This window comes from Diuraphis noxia, unplaced genomic scaffold, assembly GCF_037042655.1.
Source record: "Diuraphis noxia isolate RWA-SAM2 unplaced genomic scaffold, SU_Dnox_SAM2 contig0001, whole genome shotgun sequence".
NCBI lineage: Eukaryota > Metazoa > Arthropoda > Insecta > Hemiptera > Aphididae > Diuraphis > Diuraphis noxia.
The window spans coordinates 50,444,256-50,470,236 of NW_028301711.1; the positions used below are offsets into that span (position 1 = coordinate 50,444,256).

Consider the following 25,981-nt stretch of genomic DNA (forward strand, 5'->3'; position numbering starts at 1 on the left):
ATCGAGTATTATTATAAAGTATTCTGAGGATGATTTTCCAGGAGGATTGTTTTTAGCAAAAAACAGGTCATTTTGCTGGCCTTTAAATAAAAAATATATTGTATTTTTTATCAAAAAACCTAATAATAAATATTAGTACAAGTACATATTACGAATGGTTTGGACACACTTAGAGAGCAGATGGACAGCTAATAAAAAAGTACTTCTAGAAAAAATTAGTAAAACAAGGCCCCAGGAAAGACTAAGAACCCAGTGGATTGATGTGATAACCAGGCCTAAAAGTAATAGATCATAATGTAACTTTTGACCTGATTTACAACAGAGATAGATGGCGAGACCTCTTGAAGGCAGATCCTCAATGGACCGGTTACCTGAGAAGAAGAAGAATAGATATGTTTAAATACGTTGGAAAGAATCTATCTATTTGCATTTTGCCGGGACTTTGCGGTATAGGTACTCTACCCTATACTTAACCGTACATACCCCATATCCCACCGACTAACAAATTTAACATACTTAATCTCTACGTCTCCCCTGTTCTTATTAAGCTGGCTCCTCCTGGGCCCCTTTCATCCATCCCTTACATAGGAGGCGTATCAAATCGATCCAAAACGTCAGCATACGTATAATAACGGGTATGCCCACTATTATCAAAAATCTGGTTATTCTTAAATCTTCAAATTTGAAATCCATCTAAACTTCTATTCAGTCCAAATCCAAATCGATGTCCGACAAAGCTCCTTCTTAGACCATGACCATATCCAACTTCTAGGCAAAACACACCCTTCTCGAACTCAATTACCAAAAAACAATAACCCAAACCTTACTCTTTCCCACGGATTAACCAATAAACAAACTTTAACCATCTTCAAACTTCCATTCACTAGTAGAAGTACAAGCCTGGTATAGTTAACGGCAAAGCCATCCCTCCAACGCAAAGTAAAGCGAGAGAGTAGTCACTTCTACTTCAACCTTCTTCTCAACACATCTTTGATTCAATTTCAACTAAACAACATTCGAAGACAAGAAGAATAAAGGACCATCGGAGGTTCCACAGCCAATTTCGTTTATATGACAAGCCATACCGGGGCTCGCCGACCTACCCGAACCAATATCAGCGACTGGACAACTACTCTGCGGAACTTGCCAGGTCCCTAAAGTTCGACAGAGACGTCACCCATTGTGCCCGTACTCTTGACCAACGGAATCCCACTACCCAGCCTAGGTCGCTTTTGAGAGCCTATCGTTTTCGGATCCGACTCACGGCAGCAGTCACTATTGATAGCTAGACGCTACACGTGGTCGATCCCATTCTCTAAACTATGTAATCCCTCAAATATTATTCTATACCTTACTTTGTAAATAGCGTAGTACCCTTGATTCGTCGTGGAATGACACCGAACGCGGCAAATCGCCTCCCGGCCTAGCTGTCGTGCTAGTACCACTAACCATTGTGCATAAACAAAACTTCCATAAAAATAAACAGATGAAATGATTACTAGAAAATCAGTAGTATAATTATTATTTAAAAATACGTAACAGACTAACAGACTTAAGAGCAACTGTTTCACATATAATATATTAGTATAAGTTTTTACCCAATTTTAAGTAAAAATAGTACAACGTTTTTGGGGAAAAAAATATACTTTATCATTATAATTTTTAAGTGTCTTGCTCTTTTCAGTGGCAACGTATACATTTTTAATTTCATATTCCAAAGCAGAATATTATTCGGAGTATTTCTATAAATAAAAATCGGATTTCAGACGAGTAGTTTATTTAATTTAGTGTTGTAAGTTATTACTTTATAACTTATAATTGTTATAATTAAAACTTTATAGGTACCTATTCAAATTTCAAAGTTTAGACGTATGGCTGTGTGGGATAGTAGTGAGCCAACTGTGCCACTTTACATGATCAACTTTTAATATGAGAACGTAACACTGGTGTTTGTTGTGCCTGTCTTACAGTTACAAGTACGTAATTACATACCAAATTACCTTCCATAGATAATGTATATCTTCGTTAGGTAGCTTAAAAATTAGAATGAATCTACCTCTTATGAAACTTAAGATATGAATAATATGAATATTATCTGTGTTTGTGTGTGGGTTTTCTACGAAAGTTAAGTTTTAAAGTGAATTATGACTATATGAGCATTCTAATCTATATAAGCAAAGATTGATAAAAAATTGTACTATTGTAAAAAACCCACATGCAAACATAGATAATGTTCTTGCTATCAAGATTCATTAGTGGTCGATTCACTCTAATTTTTCAAATTAACGAAGCTACACGTCATCCGCTGAGCTTAAACTTGCTATATTACGCACTTGTAAGACAGAGATAACAATTGTCAGTGTTACGTCCTCTTCAAGGGCACTCATCAGGGGATGAAAGAGGATAACATGTCACCCCCCCCCCTAGAAAAAATATTTTAATTGTAAGAAGTGGTTGAAAAATTTAGTTTAAAGAAATTCAATTTACAGTTTATGCTTTAAATTTTTTTTTTGTTTGCATATAAAATGTATATTTGTTTCATTATTTAATAAAATAAATTTGATTGATTTTAAGTTTTCTAGTTATTTATTCTATGACTGTCACCCACTAGGTTTTGACAGATGGGTGTCCTTAGTCCTCTTAATTGTTATTTGTTATAACTCATGAGTCATGAATACTCGTCTAAAATTCTAGATTTTTGTTTATCGAAGTATTACAGAAAATATTCTGCTTTGAAATAAGGAATTAAAAGTGCATGATATCAGAAAGTAAAATGGTTACAAATGATAACGATAAAAAATAACAAAACATTTTTTTTAAATACCGATTTTAACCACTTCAAATTATGTGAAAAAAGCAATTTATTATATAGGTACATATACAGCTCATATACAGAGTAAAAGTATATTGTGTGTACATACAATGAATAGTCATATACAGAAAGTGCGTGTTTCTATGTAATATAATATTATTATTATTATGGTTTTTTTTTTTTTTTAACGGAAGTGAGCGCAGACTACGCTTAATCGTTGTTATATGACGTATACCTCGGTGGCGATGTCTACTGACTATCCAACCGTAACTGTCATTATAAATGCACTATCATTAGGTAAGTTACTACCTCAAAATGTATTAACGTTATTAAAAATATATTTTTACTTTCTTGCTTTTTAATCAAGTAAGTGTCTATATTATGGTAATTGGAATAAAAAATTCTGAATTTCAAAATATTCAAAAGTTTGAGATGAACAGGATAATGTTATGGATGTCACTAAGCGACTCCGTAACAAATAAAAAAAAATAACGAGACGAAATTACTTTGGCTCAAAGTTATATTCTTTATTTAATTTTTATAATGTTTTAAAATGAATACTCTGAAATGGTCTGTAATGGTAATACGTTACGCCGTTACTCAAAGACTGACTGCTGAGGGAGTCCTACTCGCCTGTTGTCACACACGTATCAGTTTACAATATGTTTAATTATTTTACAGCTAAATACATTAATACTAAAACATATATAGAATAATGTTACAAACAGTATTCAGTGGTTCTTAACAATAACAATAAAATGTAACTCGTTGTTAATGATTGTGTGGATAATTCAGTTAGCTTTAATATAAGATATTAGTGAACTAATAGATCCGATTATATCAAGTCAAAGTCGCATAATTATTTAAATCCAGAATAACGTATGTGTGTTTAGAATGAAAACTTAAAAACTCATTTATCTCTCTTTAACTATGGGATATGAGAGTAAAAAAGTTGGTTGTAGTCTTATCAAAATAGACTGGTAAATTAAACACGAAATTTGAATTAAAAAAATTATTAATTAACTGAAAATAACTAATTTTAGCTAGATTTTTCTTAAGTGACTCAGATTTTGTTAACTAGAAACGAATTTTGTACACTATTTGCGCAAATGTTTGCCAGCGGAATTTAAGATCTTTTTAAAAAAATTTTAAATTTCTATAACTAATAAAAAAAATCATAATTCATGGCTTATTTTTTAATTTATATTCGTACTTATTATGTGGAATCTGAGTAAATATTTGGGAGGAAGGGGGCTAAGCCCTATTTTGCACTACGCCATAAATCATATTTTTGACATATTAGATTTATTTTGTACCTACTGTATTTTTATGTTATATTATAAGGGCGACTATAAAAAATATATCAATAATTCTATGGTTTTCAATAAAGTGTAGGAAATATAAAGGTTGTAAAATGTGTTGTAGATTATTAAGATAAAGTAAATAAATTCGGTCTTATATTAACCATTCGAAAATGAATATCACTAAACTTGTACCAAGTCCGCATATTAATATTATAAACGCACCCTGTAATTCATCAACACTCAATTTCTTCACTTTAATGGTTCTTTCTTTATTTATTGGATGCGATGGTGTTGCATCTTGTCTCCATTTATCATGCAGCCCAGTTTCATATGCAGTGATCTGGGCTTTCGATAGTATGCCTTTGTATGGATTCCCCTTTTGCATAAATATCCCAATGTTGTACACAATAACCATTTCTTCCACTTTATTGACTTTCTTGATCGAACCTAAAATCAAAGCCTCAAAATGATCTTCTGGGTCAAGTATAATGATATCTTTTTTCTTCAAAAGTCTTTTTGCAGATACCACCATATCTATACAGGGTGTATATTCGGTCAAGTTGAAATTTTCTTTGTCCATCGCATGCGCGATCGGTATAAAAGTTGGTACACTACATATTGTAAGTCTGGACTTCCTAACGTCGTTTATGGTGCGCATTGGAGGTTCGTACTTAGGTTTGTACAGGTATATCAGTTGTATTGACGTGTACACAGCACTTATGTGCAATATATATATGGCCCATGAGAGAAAAATCATTTTTGACGACATCGATGTGGGTTGCTGTCCACTAGCTACGCTGCATAATATGGCCCAAGAAATGATGAGACAGTAACCATAGTCGGTAAACCCACGTTTCTCCGACGGTAAACTAATACCGGACAGCCATAGCAGAACAGATGTTAAGAAGAAAACGAAGAATAATGTTAGCCAAAAGTTACTGGAGAATATCTTTAACATGTTTTGCCAGTACGGCAACTTCCTCGGCAGTGGTGTGTAAATTGAAAATCGAACGACTTGACGTGCCGGCGAAGAATCGAACATTTCCACACGTTCAGCTGTGAGAATTCCACCGCCTATTAGAAAATCCGCTCGATGTTTGCTCAACTCGCCAAACCCGCCATTCCAAGTTCCATTCAATAACTTGACACCCCATCGTTGATTTTTTTTGACCTCGTGAAACTCAAGCTTAACGTTCCCTATCCGACCCATCAGCTTGATCACCTCGACGTCCATGCCGTGTAACATTGTCCTAGGCGTCTGATTCGACAGCAAAGTCATTGGTGGCCAATTAAACCCGACTATCTTCACTGTACAGTTGTAGAATGTGTCGGGTATATTTTTTTTAAACTTGTCAAGAACAGTCCATAAACTGTTATTGCCTCTCCATGTACACAAATTTATCAGCGTCGGCGTGTGGTACTCACCACACCTTTTCTGAAACGGATACCAATGAAACGCTTCAATTGTATCGCCGTTGATTGTCGGTATCAGTAACACAGACTTGAATATGTTGTTGAACCAGAATCGCCGAAATACCGGTTCTACTATATGTTGAGACAGCTCGGTGAATGTTTCCAAGATCACGACGAAATTCACTTCTGGTCGCCACAACGCGTCCGTCACATTAATCGTATCCAAATGATCGATCAAATCAGATGTGTTATGCGCGGCAACTAGGTAGGCGTGTGGCAGAATATATTGATTTGGGTTAAATAGTTGAATATGAAATTTGTTTAACAACAACGCAGGCTTATAATTTTGGTGCATGGAAAACAGCAGTTCCGATCGAAAGTTACGAGTGACCCTCGGACTCATCGTCACATAAACCGTGGTTACCACAAGATTGCTTACGTTCAGCAACTGCACAGCACATTGTGCTAATAGATTTGAGTCACATCCAGCGTAAGGCACGGTCCAAACGAAAATTGCAACAAAAAGCCTGAAACAATTATTAAGCATGGTCTCGTTTATTGTACGCGTGTGCATGTGTTCAGACTGATTTGGAGTAATTTTATTACTGTCGTTTGTCGTTGGCGCTCAGTAAAAACAATTAGTGTAATTTATTAATTATTTTCCGGCCCAATACGTTCTGTAAACATTTTGACAGCGTGAAAATATATTAACGCTGATGAAGGGAGAGGAATAAAAAAAATCACGAATTTTTTTAATGACACAATTATTATTTAGTTGATGAGAATTTAATTTTCATACACAATACACTTTCTTTGATATTATTAAGCAAACCATAAAGTATATATAACCATATAATTATTAGTAGGTAAATGTATAACAACATTAGTTATAATACATTAGTTATACACTGCTCTGAAATATGTCACTCTTAATGAAAAATAATATTTATTAATAATATACATTCAATGCGTTATAATTTCAGCTGTATATTTTGTGTCCAATTTTTCTTCCGATATGCGTTTTAACATTTATGACTTATCATAAGTCACGTTATATTTTTATTCAAACCCTTTCATTATTAATATACTATTAAAACATTTTAAACGGAGCCCATAAATTGTTATTCATTATAGAATTATTAAATTATTTGAAACCTTTGGTTTTAAGTATGTTTAATATAAGTAAAAGTTGTTCATGTATATTTTGTTTAGTAATAGTCTGTTAAAAAAAATTTAAAAATATCTGTTGTATAGTAGGAGTGAAGGGGTTCACTAAACAATTATGTTAAATTATTGAATTCATTGTACCTACCTATACGGAAAACGATTTTGACCAAAAACGGTATCTTGGCCAACATTAATAAGTACATTTTATGATATAGGTAATGCCAAGTAGAATAATAATACAGTAGGTTAAATTTGAAAATGACATTGCATTTATATTTATTGTTAAAACATTTAATTCACCAAATTTAAATTTAAAAAACCAGTAAAAAAACTGTGTTCAAATATTTATTACGTCATTATTGGTTATAGTATGGACCATGGTATGAATTATTTATGAAAAATCTTGTTTTATATTTTCAATCCTTGGCTATAAAAGTTGTAATATTTATAAATTTTTAACAGCAAAATAATTTGATAATTTTCAAGATTTGATGAATTTTGTTTTAAAATGTTTAACTTTTTAGGGTGGTTATAAAAATAATTTAGACATCTTGAATTTTTTCAATTGTTATTATGCCAGTATTTTAGGAAATATATGTATATTATCATATAATTTTCAAGCTTTGTGATCCAATAATAAAATTTTTATCGACATAAAAAAAAAAAAAGAAAGAAGAAAAAAATAATTTAATAAATAATTGGTGAAAATATCAAGTGTAGATACTACGGTTTTTAAATTATGAATTTTTACAAAATAAGGAAACTATTTGACGAAAAATTAGCCTCCATAATAAAAGTCTTTAATAAATTCTCTAGATAATATTATTTTCTTTATATTTAATAATAATATGAGATAATGACTCAATGGTACAAAATAAAAACTAAAACTGGGAATTCACGGTATGTTGTACTGCAGTTCGTAAAACAGAAACAAGTGATAATACATCGAGTTAGTCGTTTTTTAAGTTATCTAAACTATCGATTTATTTGTTTTTCTGGTGTTAATAGATTTTTATCATTAAAATTACTCATACTATATAGGTATAGTATACCAGATACCTATATTATTATTATTTATTATCTTCGAATTAAAAGAAAAAACACATATCTATTATACCAATTTTAATATCACTTTTTTTAAACATTTTTTAGTAATAGACCTCTCACCTGTTTTCGCTTGTCGTAAGGTTAATTTTTTTTATATTCATAAGGAATTCCTACTACACTAACAGTTCACTATCACGAGATTATAAACGATTAAATGCACACTACATGGTAGCGTAGTATTTAAGTTCTTCCAAGGTTAGGATCCCCCGCTTAAACTCAATTAGTGAAATTAATTAGTGATATTAACACCCCTATAACTTAGCACGTCATTGTAGACTATTGGGTGAGCGTAAGTTGTACTTATTTTAAATTGTACTTCCCTGAATGGAAATTAATGAAATTTCGGGGGCTCAGTTAACGCACCTAGTATTATAATGTGACTATAACCACTAGCTGATTATAAATAATAGTATTTAAATTTAAATAACTAGAACTTTTTTTTTTTGGAGCACAGTTTACCTAAAATACGAGTAATTTCCGGTCATTAACATTTTTTTGGACATCTTATGAAGTACCTATTTTTTACAGTGAAGTTTTATTATTATTATTTTTTATAAGTGCTTGCCCAAATAACAGATTTTATTTAATTTTTTGGTCATAACTAAAATTTTTTATAGATCTTCATAACTTTTAAACATTTATACTAAATGTTAAATGCATAGTACATTATTTCAATCATTGAATGCACTATGTGGTTACCAGAAAATTCCTTTAAGATGTAGTATGAAAGAGGTATGGACGGACCCTCCCCATAGAAAATTCCTAGCTATGGCCCTGAATATGTCCTATATACACTCAGAGGCTCCGCCGAAGCGGTCACACTGGATGCGACATTATGATTTATACACAATATATTATGTAGTAATAATAATAGTATGATGTGTGAGTTATGGTACGCTACCGCCGCCGCCAATATCGCCGACACCGCCTACAACGGGAGTCTCTCTACTATCGATTAAATTTGTATTTTTGTTGTGTTACGCACGCGACCCGGTCTGGATGCCAGTGCAGTACGCGCCCGTCGGCCCGAAAACTCGCACCATCGCCGCGTCCACCACAAACACCACCAGGCTTTGAAGCGGAAAGCGTGCGAAAGTGCGCCGCGCCACAAGTTGCAGCAGAACGTGTAATACGTGTAGTCGCCAACACACCGTCAAAACTGGCGTTTAATACGACACACCTACCTACCTATATTTGATTGTTATTTTATCAACAAACGCGGTTAGGTCGCGGTTTGTACAAAGAATACCGCGGCGTGGGTACCGATGACGTCTAGCGACGGAGGGCTGCAGTCGTGTCACCGGCAGGACAACCGCGGCGGCGGAAGCGGTGGCGGCGTCGGACAAAATCTGCCGATAATAATGGCCACCGGTTGTCGGATGCCGCGGTCGCCGTCTCGCGACAAGGATTTTGCGTCGTGCACCGCGTCCAGGACCTCCGCCGTCGGCAATCCACTGCAACAGCAGCCCTTCGCCACCACCGCCGTCGTCCTGAACCGCGTAACCAGCTCTTATCCCGAAGCGTTTTTCAAAAGGTATGTAATAATAATATTATTACGACGACGACGACAGGTATAGTAATATTATTATATTTACAGTGATGGCCAAACTTGTTTTGATTAAATTTTACTGAGAATAATATATAATATTGATTTTCTTTTAAGGATCGACTTACGTAAAAAAAAATATTTTTTTGTGATGTATTTATAATTAATATTACCTAATATCAAATACCTATAGGCACCTTTACTTATACATAAAATATAAAAACATTAAAATTAAAATGTACATAAATTATATTTTATAATAATAATATAATATTTTATAATTATAATTAAAATGTATATATAAAAAGAGTGTTTTACTTTAAGTATTAGAGGTATACGAGTATAACTTAAGAATCTTCCGCTAGGCACTTGATGATACTGTATTGGGCGTCAATTTTTTCTTCTCAAAATTATTTCACTAATACGCTGACTAAACCGAAAGTCATTTTATCCTTTTATAATTTAGCCCAAACATGTAGTAATAAGTTTAAAAACACTATTTTCTGCATGATTTATAGGTACTTGACAGTTGACACACAGTATTTATATACATTTTTTTTAAATCTTGATATATAGGCGCACGTGTATTATAACATGAACGGACTATTATTGTTACTTTTGTCACAAGCAATAAATTTTGGTCTTGAAGAAATCAAGTATCTTACAAACTCACATTCAGATGTAGAATATTATAGGTAGGAACTATTGACACTTGCCCCACATTTATATTTTATAAGGTATATTAAATATATAATATATATATATATATATATCATGTCTGATATTTCATACATATTTTTATATTAAAAATCAATCGTCATTGGCAATAGTTAATTAGCTATTAAAAAGGTTTAATACTTATGTACAAGTCGTATTGGGTAAGAACAAAAAAAATTTCCACATAAATGATGTGTACCTACGGTTTAAAAATAGGCGGGTAAGTCATGGATGTCGCTCTGCTGTATAGTAGGTTACAAGTGGGTTACTGTAATGGATGGAATTAAATTTGAATCCAATGATATTATATCATTGTATACGAAAAACGATTCTGAGCGAAGTCGGTTTATCAGTCTAGGATATATTATAGATTATGAAAAATTTTCAAATCTTAGATTTCAAACAAAATTTTTTTATGAATTTCTAGCATAAAATAATTTGTACATTGCCGTAATTTTTACGTATTTAGTCAAAATTCAAACTTTGAATGCTTGTAAAAAAAAATTGTGACTACGCATTTCTTTTATTTTTCAATTGCTATTGTAAAAATATATAATGAGCCATGTATTAAATTTTCAAATCTCAGATATAAAAGGAAAATTTTTTATGAATTTCTAGCATAAAATAATTTGTGAATTTTCGTGATTTTTACGAATGTTGTCAAAATTCAAATTTTGAATCCTTGTAAAAAAAAAATTGTGGCTATGAATTTATTTTATTTTTCAACTGCTATTGTTAAAATGTGTTAGAGGCCTTGTATTAAATTTTCAAGCTTCTCTACCGAACAAATAACTAAAAAATATAAAAAAATATAAATATAAATATAAAAAAAAACTAAAAAAGTTGAAAAATTAAAACGTCAGTAAACAGCTCAAAACAAATCTAAATATCTTGAAAATTGTATCAAATATAGGAAATGCCTATATAAATATTCAGTGAAAATTTCAAGTATCTGCGGTCATTTGTTTTAGTCTTTTAGAGTTACACCAAAATAAGAAAATCACTAAATGTGAAATCCAGTGAAAATCCAATGCTGTAAAAATTTAAATTTCAAATGCTCATAAAAATTTAATTTGAATTTCCGGTGGACTTTTTATTTGTGATAAAGATTAAAAAACTTGTAAGAAATCTTGTATTAAATTTTCAAATCTTAGATTTAAAAAGAAAAACTTTTACGAATTTCTATCTAAGATAATTTGTGAATTTTTGTGATTTTTACATAATATGTTGTCAAAATTCAAACTTTGAATGCTTAAAATAAAAATTGTGTCTATGTATTCCTTTTATTTTGCAACTGCTATTGTAAAAATATGTTAGGAGCCTTGTATTAAATTTTCAAATCTTAGAATTAAAAAGAAAAACTTTTACGAATTTCTATCTAAGATAATATGAACATTGTCGTAATTTTTACGTATTTAGTCAAAATTTGAAATTTAAATGCTTATAAATAAAAATTGTGACTATATATTTCTTTTATTTATCAATTTCGAATTTAAAAATATATTATGAGCCTTGTATTAAATTTTGAAATCTTAGATATGAAAGGAAAATTTTTTATGAATTTCTAGCATAAAATAATTTACGAATTTTCGTGATTTTTACATAATATGTTGTCAAAATTTAAACTTTAAATGCTTATAAATAATAATTGTGACTATTTATTCCTTTTATTTTGCAATTTCTATTGTAAAAATATGTTAGGAGCCTTGTATTAAATTTTCAAATCTTAGAATTAAAAAGAAAAATTTTTATGAATTTCAATCTAAGATAATTTGAACATTGCCGTAATTTTTACGTATTTAGTCAAAATTTGAAATTTAAATGCTTATAAAAAAAAATCGTGCCAACGAATTTTTAATATTTTTTAACTGCTATTGTTAAAATGTGTTTGAAGCCTTGTATTAAATTTTCAAGCTTTTCTACCAGACAAATAAATTTTTATCGATATTTATAGAAAAAAAAACTAAAAAAGTTGAAAAATTAAAATGTCAGTAAACAGCTCAAAACAAATCTAAATATTTTGAAAATTTTATCAAATATATAAAATGCCTATATAAACATTCAATGAAAATTTAAAGTATCTGCGGTCATTTGTTTTAGAGTTACACCAAAATAAGGAAATCGCAAAAAGTGAAAATCCATGTTGTAAAAATTTAAATTTCAAATGCTCATAAAAATTTAATTTGAATTTCCGGTGGAATTTTTATTTGTGATAAAGATTGAAAAACTTGTAAGCAATCTTGTATTAAATTTTGAAATCTTAGATTTAAAAAAAAATTTTTTTATGAATTTCTAGCTTAAAATAATTTGTGATTTTTCGTGATTTTTACGTATTTTGTCAAAATTCAAACTTTGAATGCTTATAAAAAAAAATTGTGACTATGAATTTATTTTATTTTTCAACTGCTATTGTAACAATATGTTAAGAGCCTTGTATTAAATTTTCAAGCTTTTCTGCCTAACAAATAAATTTTAGATTCTGAGCGGAGCGATGAATGTATTGATTTTACCATAATGTGTGTTTTTATATTTTTTTATTTTTTTTTTTTTTTGTGTCTTACATCACGTTTGACAAAATACGTAAAAATCACGAAAATTCACAAATTATTTTAAGCTAGAAATTCATAAAAAATTAATACAAGATTCCTTACAAGTTTTTCAAGCATTCACAACTCTTTTTTCTTTAATAATGAAATTATTTATGTTGATAGATTAAAATTAATGACTCAAATTTTCAAATCTACATAGACCACATATTATCTTATAAGCCTAAACCATGGGTTTTTTATCTTTATAGAACACAAAGTTAAATAAATCAAATACTACTCATTAAAGTTTAGATTTAAATACATCAAAATTCTCAAAAAAATTATCCACTAAATAATTTACAGTAAAAAATTGTGGTTCTCATTTGAAAAATAAAAGTTTGTATCACCACAGAACATTCCTTAAGTGGTACAAAAATTCTCAAGAATTTTAAAATATGGTCTTTGAGTATTTTTAAAGATTCCCAAAATCAGATTTTGAATAACTTCATTATTAAAGAAAAAAGGGGGTGAGAATGCTTGGTGAATCACTCTGTGTACCTATGTAATAGTACATAATGTGCTGAAACATTTTAATTTACAATGCAAAAAAATAAATACATCTTATCATCATTGCCAAAAAAATTATTTTATTAAAATTTATAAAACTTTATTGATTTTCAATATTTTATAGCATTATAAAAAACTTTGCGTATTAAATTTTTAATAGTTTATACTTTTGGTGGAAACGTGTTGCAGCCATCGCAATTGGTTATAAATTTATAACACCGAGCTACTGTTATAAAGGATATAATGAGATGTATATACTATATTAAGTGTAAAAATTTCAGGTTGTATTGTGTGGTCAGTCTAACTACGGACTACGAGTTTCCAATAAGGAAAAACAATTTTTTTTTTAGCATTCTTCAGGTTTCAATTGATGATGAACGCTCGTTTTAAGTTTTTTTACCATATAGAATGATGAGCTACCTGCGTAGATTACAATAAGAAAAACTCTTGTACTTAAAATACTGTAAAACGTCAAATTACTGCAAGCCTGTTTTAACCACTTGTTAAGCTCAACTTAAAGGCATATTATATAAATTAATTGTGATAAATTCGTTATTCGTATATTATACTAAATGAACAATTTATTATATTATTGTGAGTTTTTAATTTTTAAATCTACAAAATTTAAATTTAATCTAGATTCACTCGTTATTCGATATGCAGTGAAAATATTTTAAACAACCTATTGAATTATTATTTATTTTTTTAAATATAGGTAGGTAGTATTGATTGTACGATCTACATAATTTAATATACATATAATTATGCGAAATATTCAATAAAAATTAAATATGAATGAATTATACGTAACGTGAATTTTATCATCATACAGCTAAAAGTTTAAAACAGAGGAGTTTCGTAAATAATTCATTTACACGCAACTCACAGTACCTATTACGCTAAAATGTAGTTAAAATAGAAATTGTCATAAACATCGTCAAAACGTATTATTATCATATAGGTACCTAATATTAACATTACAAACTATTTTACTCTAAAAAATATGAGTTTCATAATTTTTTTTATTATATGCATTACACGAGTACATGTGCACAAATTATTACAATTAATTGAATGCAGGCAATCGCTACTGAATATTAAAATATATCAAGAAAAATTATGTAGCATTCAGAAAAAAAAAATAGTAAATACCTTGTTTTTATACTTTACAATTCCCGTAATATTTGATTCACAACGACTGCGCAATTTCATTAATAGTATGATTTGAAATAAAATGATATATAATATTATCTAAAATTGCAATACCTATACTTAGATACATATATCTTCACCTAGATTAAATATTTCGTTATAAATTCTAACTCATTATGTAATTGATTGATATATTGTGTTATGTTTTATTTTTAAGTGTGTCTAATTCTCTAATTGTTCAAATAATTTTACAAATAAAGACGTACATTACACTGACACAAAATACAATTTTTAACCAATTATTGTTTTTGAAATTTTAGTAATGTTTTATATGAATAATTAAATGAAATCAAATTATTTCAGTAAAATAAGATCCTTAATCAACTTAGTTATGCCAAGGACTGACATATTTTTGCTTATAATTATAACATTAATTATAAATTTACAAATACCATAGGTGTATATCTATAGTCTACACCTACAATAGAAGTATTTATTGAAGAATTTTATTCATTTATTTTAAATTCCTAATGAAAGACGTGTAAGAATATTATATTATAAAATATTCAAATCTCTACACTTATTATCGTTGAAGCGTGCGGGTTACATCTTGAACCATTTTTTATATGTATTGATTATGTTGTCACAAATTATTTATACTCACCTATATAAATTGTGTATCAAATGTATTGATTTTGTTTTTTGGAACATAAAAAAAATAAAAAAATAATATAAAACCAATAACCAGTTTAAATTTAAACCCACGTAAAATTTGCTAGATTTTATGAAAAAAAGTGCTTCAGAATATTACTATTACAGAATTGTATGTGAGAGTTTATTTTAGGTTTGTGTAATGTCGAAATGTATTGGCTCTTTAGGCCATAGTAGTGTATTGATTAGTTTTTGTAAACATGATGTGTAAATTCTACACCACTAATATTATTATACATCAAATTTCAAGTTTTAGATTCTGAGCGGAGCGAGGAATGTATTGATTTTATCATGATGTGTTTTTTTTTGTGTCTGTCATCACGTTTTGGGGCAGTAAAAGTACATCAATTTTCGACGTTAGTACCTCGTTCGATCAGAATCTAGTTGGTACTTTTTTTTTTTTTTTTTTGGGGGGGGGGGGGGGTTAAAAGTAAAAAATAGTGCATAATGTGCTATACAAAAAATACGCTATTTGATTATTAAAAATATAAATTATACTTTATAGGTATAACTTATAAGATCATGAAAATTTTGAAAAGAGGTCACCAGAGAATCCATTCTCCACAACTCCTCCCATTTGATAATTACTAATCATAGAGATTTCTGCTATATTATATTTACTATATCTGTTGACTTTCTAATGAAAGGTTAGGTTAAACCTAATGGGTCGATGAAAAATTTCGACAAAATTGAGATTATTAATTATTATTTATTTATTGTTATTACGCTTTAAAATTAAATTTCTTTGCAATATTAGTCATATAGTTCAGTCACCCCAAATCACACGGAGTATGGCCTCTATATCAACAGTTAAATTATACTAAAATATAATAATAAAATTTTCCTGGAACAGGATGTCGCAGGACATAACGAATTCAGTGTGGTTTGAGGAAGAGAACGATCTGATAAAAAGCTGTGGGGCACTGCAGTCGGCACTGGGTCTGTCCAAGAGCTTCAGCACTAGCGACATCGCTGATGCGACCAGTATGGACACCGAGTGTTGGCTGGCGGACAGTGAGGACATACGCATGCCGCACAGCGCTTCTGAGCTGGCCATTAATAAGTTACGCATTAACTCGGACGTTTTGTTGATGGCCACCAACATGCAGGGCCGGTTGGGTAACACGTCTCGGTCACTGTCCACATGCGTGGTGGTCGGCGACATGGCGTCTACGTCGCAGCTACCGTCACCGAGTCGGTACTCCAGCTCACTGCACAACAGCTACGCGCCGTCCGCATTCAGTTCAACTGATCTTGTGAGATCCGTCAACAAAAAGGTAGAACCCTTTAAAATTATTATTTGAATGTGTATATTTGTGAGTGTGTGTGATATTATTTGCAACAGACTGAGTGGTGAAAGTTAGGCAAATTGACAAATTGACAAAAAATCCAACATATTTGAGTACAAATAGGTACAACGTTCAGAACAAAATATAATTGGGTACCTACATATCTAATAAGTGGAAAACCATAGAAGGTTTGCGTACAATAACATTAATTATACTTAACAAAATACATGTACTGTGAAAGACAAAAACATAGATTTTTGGTTTTTATAAATTTAGTATAGATAATAAATAATGATCATTCTATTTTTATATAATAATATTTTATAATATTTACATTAATTTTTTTTTTTTTTTTTTTTGGGGGGGGGGGAATTTATAAAGAGCCAATTTCTTCAAGGTGTCTACGCAGGGGTTACCCATTTCACAGGGTAACGTTAATATAGACAGACTGTAAAAAAAGAGAGAGAGAGTATCCACACTCCATGTAAATACATCTTCACATGTATAATGACATGCAGCTATACTGATTAGTGATTTCATTCGATATAGGAATTAATAAGTTAATTTAATTATTTATATCATATAAAATTAAATAATATAATTATAAATTATAAAGTATTATCGCTACTCTTAAAATCCAAAGGTATAATCAGGTTACTATAGTAACGTGATTTTATTATTAATCATTGGTTGCTAGTGTCTACCTAACTAAATAATATTAATTTCATCTTTATTTTTCTTTGGTTGTCATGGCAACTATAATATGAAATCGGTCAAGAAAATATAATAATAATTTACAGTCTCGGCATTAACAGGATGACGTTTTTGTATAACGTTCTTAGTGTCGCACAAATTTATAGAATAACCCCAACCATAATCAATATACAATAAAAATCATATACATGTCAATAAAATAGCAATTAAAATAGTTACTAATCAATCTAATATTATATACCTAATAAAAATACTTTACAGCACAATCGTTTAGATCAGTTGGTCCTAAACTTTGTTTTTCGCGTTTAAATAAGATAGATATAACCTATAGGTTATACCTAATGGTATACCATTCATGTTTATTACAGATCAGTCACGTACCACTTTGATGGTTAAAGATATAACTTAAAATTCTGCGAAATATCGGCAGTATTAAAATGATAAAGTAGTAAAAAATTACCTACGTGGCTGCGTTATAAGTTTTTAAATTTATTTTCTACTCTTATGAGTCTCATGTGAGGTCTATATATCGACGATTACTGTAGTATACTGTTGTAGGTATTATCGTAATTCAAAAAAACAATATTTAATATTGACGTACAATAATATGTTAATAATTTACAAAAAATGTAAAATAATATTAAATCCACCACAAACATCAATCAATAAAAATCAATTTATTTTCCGTTTTATCATATTGATCTTATTATACCGGTATTGTGGCTAGTATAGTCTACGTGTGACCTGATTAGCATTCTATTGTTTAGAGCCTAAGATTTACATACGAGGGTAGATACTTGATTTTAAGGAATAAAATAACTAGAACTGATTATAAAAAATTAATAGTACATTTGAATTTAAACAGTTCAAATTTATATTTTATTAAATGATTTTATTCACCTCGCGGTTATGTGGAAAATAAATTATCTTAGTGTTCCCTAACCTTACACCTAGGTAAATGTATATATGTATACTGAATGATGCACTTATGACAATACACCCAATAATTATTATTGACTGCTAGTGCATATTATATAGGTAATAATTAAAACCTGCAATCACCAAAATAGTCCACGGTTATATAGGATGAAAATATAGATGACGCGTTAAGTAATATGTGTGGCTTCAAATAATGTACATAATATGTAGAACGAATCAAAAATATTATATTTCAATCAACACTTCACAGTGACAGTTATTGACGACTCACTGTGTATTCATTGTTATTTTAGCCACACGACTATGACGGTAAGTATAATTATGTGTGTATATAATATAATATATGTCTTTATATGACTAAATGCCACGTTCTATATTTAATAACTATTAACTGCGTGGTCTAGGTAACCTATTATCAGTATAAAAGTTATTTTTAATAAAAAAAGTGTTTGAATTGTGGTCTGTGGGAATACATTCAAATGGATTGAAATTTTGTTTCAAATGATTAAATATTCAGTTGCCTACGCACATTTTTTTACAATACTGCACCTCCATTCTAACCTTTTTTCAATTAAAACATTGCTATTATAATTACAGCCTTTATATAACACGATAGGAATATACATAAACCATCGCGTATTTTGGGTTGTACACATGTTTAAAACTCATGATTATTAATCATATATAAAAAAAAAAAAATTGTCACTGAGAAAGTACGGAATATTAACACCTCTCCCACTTTATCAACAATATGCACTCAAGTGACACGTATACATTATCACTGTAATAGAGTGAGGTCGATTTTTGTAATTCTTTATTCATTTTTGTTTTCTTACTAATTTTTGAAAACTAACTGGAGTAAATAGCTTAGGTATATTCGTATTGTCGAAGTGTCAAACATTCATGTATACAATATATATACTTACGGAGATGAATACATCGTCAGATGATTTTTTGGCGTTGAGAAGAATCAGCAGGCCATACCGTATACTTATGTATTCGCAGTGGCGATTATGTAGTTTTTGTATTACAGGGAAATATTTTAAAAGCACCAAGGGGAAAAAACTTTATTGCTTCACTCACATTACACTTTCAATACAACAATAAGTCAATAAATTAACAACTTCTTTTTCACTTCGGGGATTCAATAGATACTTTGAAAACCGTCAAGGCATCAAACATAATCATATCTTAAAGTAATAGTTATTAATAATAAATATAATTTATAAATGTATTTAAAAACATTTAATTGCCTGATAGCTACAACTTATTCCTCAATAATCTAAACAACATTATCAGACAACTATCCAGACCATTTATATTCTTAGGTGATTTTTACAGCCACAAATTAATTTGGGGATCAAACTACACTGATACTGGGGAAAAATTCCTTAACATCGAACAAATTATTCTTCTAAACACCAAAGTACACACCCTAAATAATGTAGCAAATAACTACTTCTCTGCAGCTAACCGGATTTGTCAATAAGCAGCTCCGCGCTCACACCTAAAGCTAAATGGAAAGTTCTCATCAACTATAACTGTAGTGATCACAAGCCGACATTTATAGAATTACTAGATGAATCTCCAATAATACTTTTTCCTCTCAAATCGAACACCAAAACCCAAATTGGGGGCCTATACAACGACCTCATCAGTCAATCGATTATAGAAACCTGTCAAAAATAATTTCTTACATTAATCAAACTTTAATCAATTCAATAACTAAAAACTTCACAGACCTCATTTTAGAGGCTGTTTTTGAGAAAATAGGCAAACTCAATTATAATACCGTGAAAAACCTAGTACCCAGATGGAATTACGAATGCTATTGATCAAATCATACAAAAAGTGTCTCAACAAATTTAAAAATCTAATAAGCCACACTCAATGATATTCAACTTTTAAAAAAAGCCGGTAAGGGGGTGTCGCTCTACTGTACAGTAGGTCACAAGTGAGTTTCTTCAATGGATGGTATTAAATTTGAATTCAATATGATATAATATCATTGTATACGAAAAACGATTCTGAGCGGAGACGATTTGTCAGTCTAGGATATTTTATCCTATAGGACACGTATAAATTATATTGTAATTATTTCAAAAATGTAAGTACATAACTATAAAATAAATTCCAAATTAATTAAATCTGATACATTATGTACCCGAATCACTCATTCATTCATAGTATATACAATCTCTTATAAAGTATAAAGTATTAATATAAGTCATTAATGACATTTACGTCAATACCGTTAAACAATCATTTTTCAATATCACCCTATTTAATACTTCGAGTTATATTTTTCGGCGAAGTGTTGACGATTCGGTCTTGAAATATTATTATTCATAAAATATGACACACTCACTTTCTAGTCATTACAAGCGTCAAGCATATTTAGTAAAATCGACCATGCATCGTCTTTACAAGTACTTATTCTTATATATATTTACACGGTCAATATGATTACAATTATTGAGATCAATGATTATTAATTGGTAGTTTTCCAGAAAATAAACAATAGAAAAAGTAAAAAAAAAAAACAAAAATAATGTTTTTCCAATAGTATAAAAATCCATAACGAAATCCATTTTCATTTAACAAGATAAGATAACCTTTAAATCCTAACTTTAAATATTATATTATGATTAATTATGTACATGTTTCCACTGCAGGTGCGGCAAAATTACATTCAACGGCGTCTATTGATCACTTACAAAACATTGGAACGTTTATCGCTGAGCGAATTCAATTTAGACAAGAGTTCCGGAGGAGGAGCCGACCACGTACCTGACCAACTGCAGTTGCCCGACCGAAATGATGCTACCACAGCCTCTATATCCACCGCCACGAGTTCAAGTAAATATTTGAGCGTACCGAGGACCGGCAAGCCGCTGTGCCCAGACGACATAGCAGTATGCACCGACACCATAAAGCGATATCAGCCAAAAACATTCACTCGATACGACCGGAACATGTTCATAGTCAACTGGCTAGATAACATCGATCCGCAGAACACCTCCGCGGAAGATCAATAATACTAATACACACACACACACGCGATATTGATCATTAAGACTCTAATATAATAATAAAAAGACTTGCTGCAAGAACCACCCGTCAAGTCGACTTTTTGAAATAAGTTACTGCAGGATCATCATACAACAGTTTTTGATGTACCTATTAACATAATTTTTTTTTTTTTGAAAATTAGGTTTACTTATGTACAATTTTGAATTCCCTTATATAAGACATTGCAGGCCATGTGTGATGGACAGTTGATACTATTGATTTCTTAGTGTTCTCTGTAGGTACCTTAATTTCATACTAATGTAACAGACTTCAATCGATATGGACTTATCTGGTTTTTCCCTCTGTTGCAATGTGACCATTATTTGCAGCAAAAAATCCACGGACTCATCGTCTTATTATTCTGTTATTGCACAAAAAAAAAAACTTTAAACAAGTACGTTCACTAAAAAACTTTACCTAACATAGCTACTTATATCTTAAATTATATTATATAAAAATAGTATCTATAGATACATATATGTCCTATCTATAGCTGGTATAATTTCACAAGGTTTTGGGTTTTGTTTTTGTTTTATTCCGTGAAAATGTGCACTTTAAAAAAAAAAATAAAAATAAAAATTAGATTTATCTGGTGATGTTTGCAGCAACCTTTTTCGATTTAGTATTATTGTTAAAGTGAAATGTGAGCGCAACTTTATTCAATATGACTATATTAGCATCGACATTAATTCTGCTAAAAAATAAAAAAATGAATTGCTATATTATATATTATTATAATCTATAATTAAAATATTTAATTATTATCTAATTATTGTTAATTAGGTCGCGGTCATCATCACGGTCTTGTAAGACCGTGGTCATTATCCTATTGGCCGAATATTATATTATTTTTGACCAAGTATTATTTTAAAGCGTTTATTCCTAAACGAATTGTTAACATAATGTTATATATAATGCACGTCATATTATAGAGACGTGGGTGATGTTGTTAAGACGATTTTCACTCCATAAAGTTATTACTATAAATAACAATTAACTCTTATTTAGGCTTGTGCCATTTAACTAAACATATTTTTAATCAAAACATCTAAGTGTTTTGTACCGTATTTAAATAATTAATATCCTGTTTTGCATTTGCGTTAAATAAATGTTTTTATTAATAACACCGAACGAACATACCTAATATTATGATCGCAAGAATTTAATTTAATTATATTTTTGAATCATGCAACGATAAAGTTTGCAGGCTAACTGTTATTATAACATTGTACCTACTATAAACGTTTCATTGTTAGTCCCTACTTACTCATAAGACAGTAATAGTATAGCTTTTTGATTATTAGCTACCTACGAAAATAATTCCTACCGTTGACTTAAAAATATTTCAATTTCGTATATTTGATAAATTATAATTTCGTAACAACCTATATTTATGTACCTATTGATGTTTCTATTTGCTGACTTTTATCTTATAAAGCGTAATCATATAAAATTATTAGTTGGAAATTAATATAATATTATTACATTTATTGGATAATTGATAAATTCTATACACCTATTTAACTTATTTACATCAAAATGATTAGTGAATTTGTTTTGTCAAGAATCAAAAGTCAATTAAATTTACATTTTTATTACAATTTTTAACATTATAGGTTAACTGATTTACATGAATTTAAATTAATGCTAGAATTGGAAAACAAAATATATAAATATTCTAGAATATTTTTGTTTTAAGTAACATCCACCAGTCTACTTTTGTAAAATATAAGTTGAGGTACGCTCAAATATTTAAAAACAAATTTAAATATAATATTATGTCTCCTCACATTCTCTATATGACTATTGACTACCTATATTATTATCCAATTCTAGCATTATACTTATAACAGTATTACGCTTTGATCAATTAAGATGAAGGCTTGAGAAACTTGTTTTCAGGAATATATTTTATTAAAACATGTATAGTGAAACATATTATATGATTAAATACAGATTTAATATTTTGATAACATTACATATATGGTTGAAAGGGCTCCACACCCGTAGGTATTTGCTGTCTCAATGACTCAATGTCTCAATCTAACAAATGTGTAACATAAAAAAATTACGTTCAGCAGTTCACGTTTTACTCCGTTAGCTTAAAAACTAAGTGTGTTTGTTACGCGTTTGTAAGACTAAGACAAAAAATACGGGTATTGTGCCCTTTTTTTTTTTTTTTTTTTTTTTTTTCCGTTTGAACCGACAGCAGGGGAGGATCTGTGTGAACATTGGGTATTGTGCCCTCTTAAGAATAACTATATATTAAAAGAACATATAATAATATAAAAACATTTTTTTCATACTTAAAAGTTTTTGTGGAGCTCATTAAACATTATTATTACCTATTATATTATATTAGATAAAAAATACAAATAATTTATAAAGTTGGATTTGTACTGGCTACTTAGATATTTACATACCTACTAAGCTATATTATGTCTTTATACATTTTAAGTATCTTTTCTAGTTTTTACTTATATTATATGAAGTGGCAAGATCATTTATTTAAAACATAATTTTATATCTTCAATTTGTATGTATGACATTATGTATGCAGAAAGTTTTAGATTGGCAAAATGCAACTTTTATATTTTGCTTATATTTTAAAAGCATTAACTATATGAATTACTTAAATATTTTAAGTTTATTTAAAATGCGGCCTTAAACCATGTTACCAATTCAAATTTTGTTTTATGAGTTTAATTTATAAAACTATTGATTATGATTATCTGACTAAATTATATATACCAGTTAAGCTTACATTCTTATAAATTGCTATTTTTTTATCTAGATAATAATTATAATAATATTATTTCAATATCTAAATAGTATAATAATAATTGCATCTAATAATACATTTTTTTCAAATGTTAAATTAAATTTTTTTCAACTAATTTGGCAGTACAATTGATTACAGTTACCTACCTACAAATTACAATCTAAAAAATAGAAAAATAATACAATATTATCGGATTTTAAGCTTCAATTATCTGTTTATTTTATAATAACACATTGTTTATGTTTTGGACTCACTGTACTCAGTCATATAGATCAGAAGCAAACAATTCCTCCAGAGTTATTTTATTCATTTGGTGGCTTCCTGTGCTGTTGAATGTTTGATACGTATTAGGAAATATACTGCTAATGTATTCAATGTCTATTTACTAAATACCTACTAAAATACTAACATATTAACTAGGGAATTTATTTAAGAAAAATTTGTTTTTTTAGGTTAGTGGATACTTGATCATCATAAACAATTGAACTTTATAGATCTTCTTAACCTTTTAACTATTTTTTGGTAAACTCGTAATCTATTGGGTGATAGCTTATGTATTTATTACTTTATTAGTTGAGCAAAAAATACAATTCTAAAAAGAAATTTATCAAAAGCTTATAGAGTTTTATGAATTGAAATTGAATGTGTATCACATGTATTTATTAATAATGAGTTTAACTTATGACCTTCATGTTTAAAAACTGTAATTTTAAAAATTAAATTCATTTTAAAGGTCATAGGAAAATGTTTTGCAGCAATTGGTGAACTCTCTCAATCACTCCTATAATTAATGCCTAATTATCAAAAATAATATTAATATAATATTTTTTAAGGTTTGATTGAAATATATTTATGTATTAATATTTAATAAAAACATTGAAGGGAACTTCCTACCTATAAATTTCTAAATTTTTTATTATTATAATTAAGTTCTTAATATAATTTTACAATATTGCCTATTTTGGCACCCAACAAAAGTAAAATCAGTTTTGTATAAAGACTTTTTAAATGTTACGGTATTTCTTAAATCCGTCCATTTGTCAAAAAATAAATTTTTCTAATTTTTAAATAATCAACACCTGCATTTCCAACAGATCCATTAAAATATAACCTGTAAGCCTTTAGAATTAAACCATTATTATATTTAAAAAAGTTATATTGATAATATTTATACCTATCTATTATAATAATTTTGAAAAGCTTAGTATTGTTATGTTTTTTTAAAATATAATTTTGAATTGTATACCTACATACTATTATATACTATTACCTATGACCACTTATCGCTTGTTCAACGTCTTATATAGGTAATATATATATATTTATATACATAGTTATGGTATAGTATACTTAGTATACTAATATTACTTATATAGTATTTCTTAATTTCTTTGTCTTAAATTTATTACATATTTTGGTTATAATATCGTTCTTATTATTCTTGTGTATAGTCAATAATATTATATTATATTAAATAGGTATCTTTATCGGTTAAATAAAATGTAAATAAGTTTCAGGCAAAGTTTTACCTAATGTCTATAATTGGCCATCTATTAGTTATGTATAACCTGCTATACCTACCCTATTGTTAATCATTAAAATAAAATAATAACATTTAAACAATTATTATTAAACTTAATTTGTTTTAATTATTTATCCATATTATATTAAAATACCATTGTGAGTAGGTACCTACCAATTAGGTGAATGTGCTTATTTTTGGATATACATAGTCTACATACATACATATATAATAATACAAAATGGTTATTGTAACATTCACATTAAGTATTCTCCATTTTCAAATTCAGTAAACATATTTTGTGCTTATAATGCTGACTAAGAGCATTAAAATACTTTTTGATAAATGTATTTTAAATACTTTTTTTTGTTATTAATTCCAGAATAATAATAATTTTTATTTTTTACTGCCAAATTTCAACTACCTAACAATATTTTTGTTTTGTATATTATAATTTTGAAATTTGGTCTTAAAAATAATAGGTATTTTATAATGCTTCAAAGAATTTCATTAAATACGTAGATGATTTAAGATTCATATCAACATTGCTTAAGTTTAACTTGACAATATAAGAGGTAGGTACCTATGCGAGTATATGACATCTGAAATTCTTGAACCAGTTAATAAAGTATTTATTAA

General features: G+C 29.0%; 1 protein-coding gene across 1 annotated transcript; it reads left to right on the forward strand.

Annotated features, from left to right (window-relative positions):
• The first annotated feature begins 8,798 nt into the window (after positions 1-8,798).
• Positions 8,799-25,459, forward strand: LOC107166130 (uncharacterized). Its single transcript, XM_015514674.2, has 3 exons — positions 8,799-9,337; positions 15,878-16,301; positions 20,642-25,459. Exons 1-3 carry the CDS (start codon positions 9,069-9,071, stop codon positions 21,002-21,004), a joined length of 1,056 nt encoding a protein of 351 aa, XP_015370160.1. The 5' UTR covers positions 8,799-9,068; the 3' UTR covers positions 21,005-25,459.
• Positions 25,460-25,981: the final 522 nt, after the last annotated feature.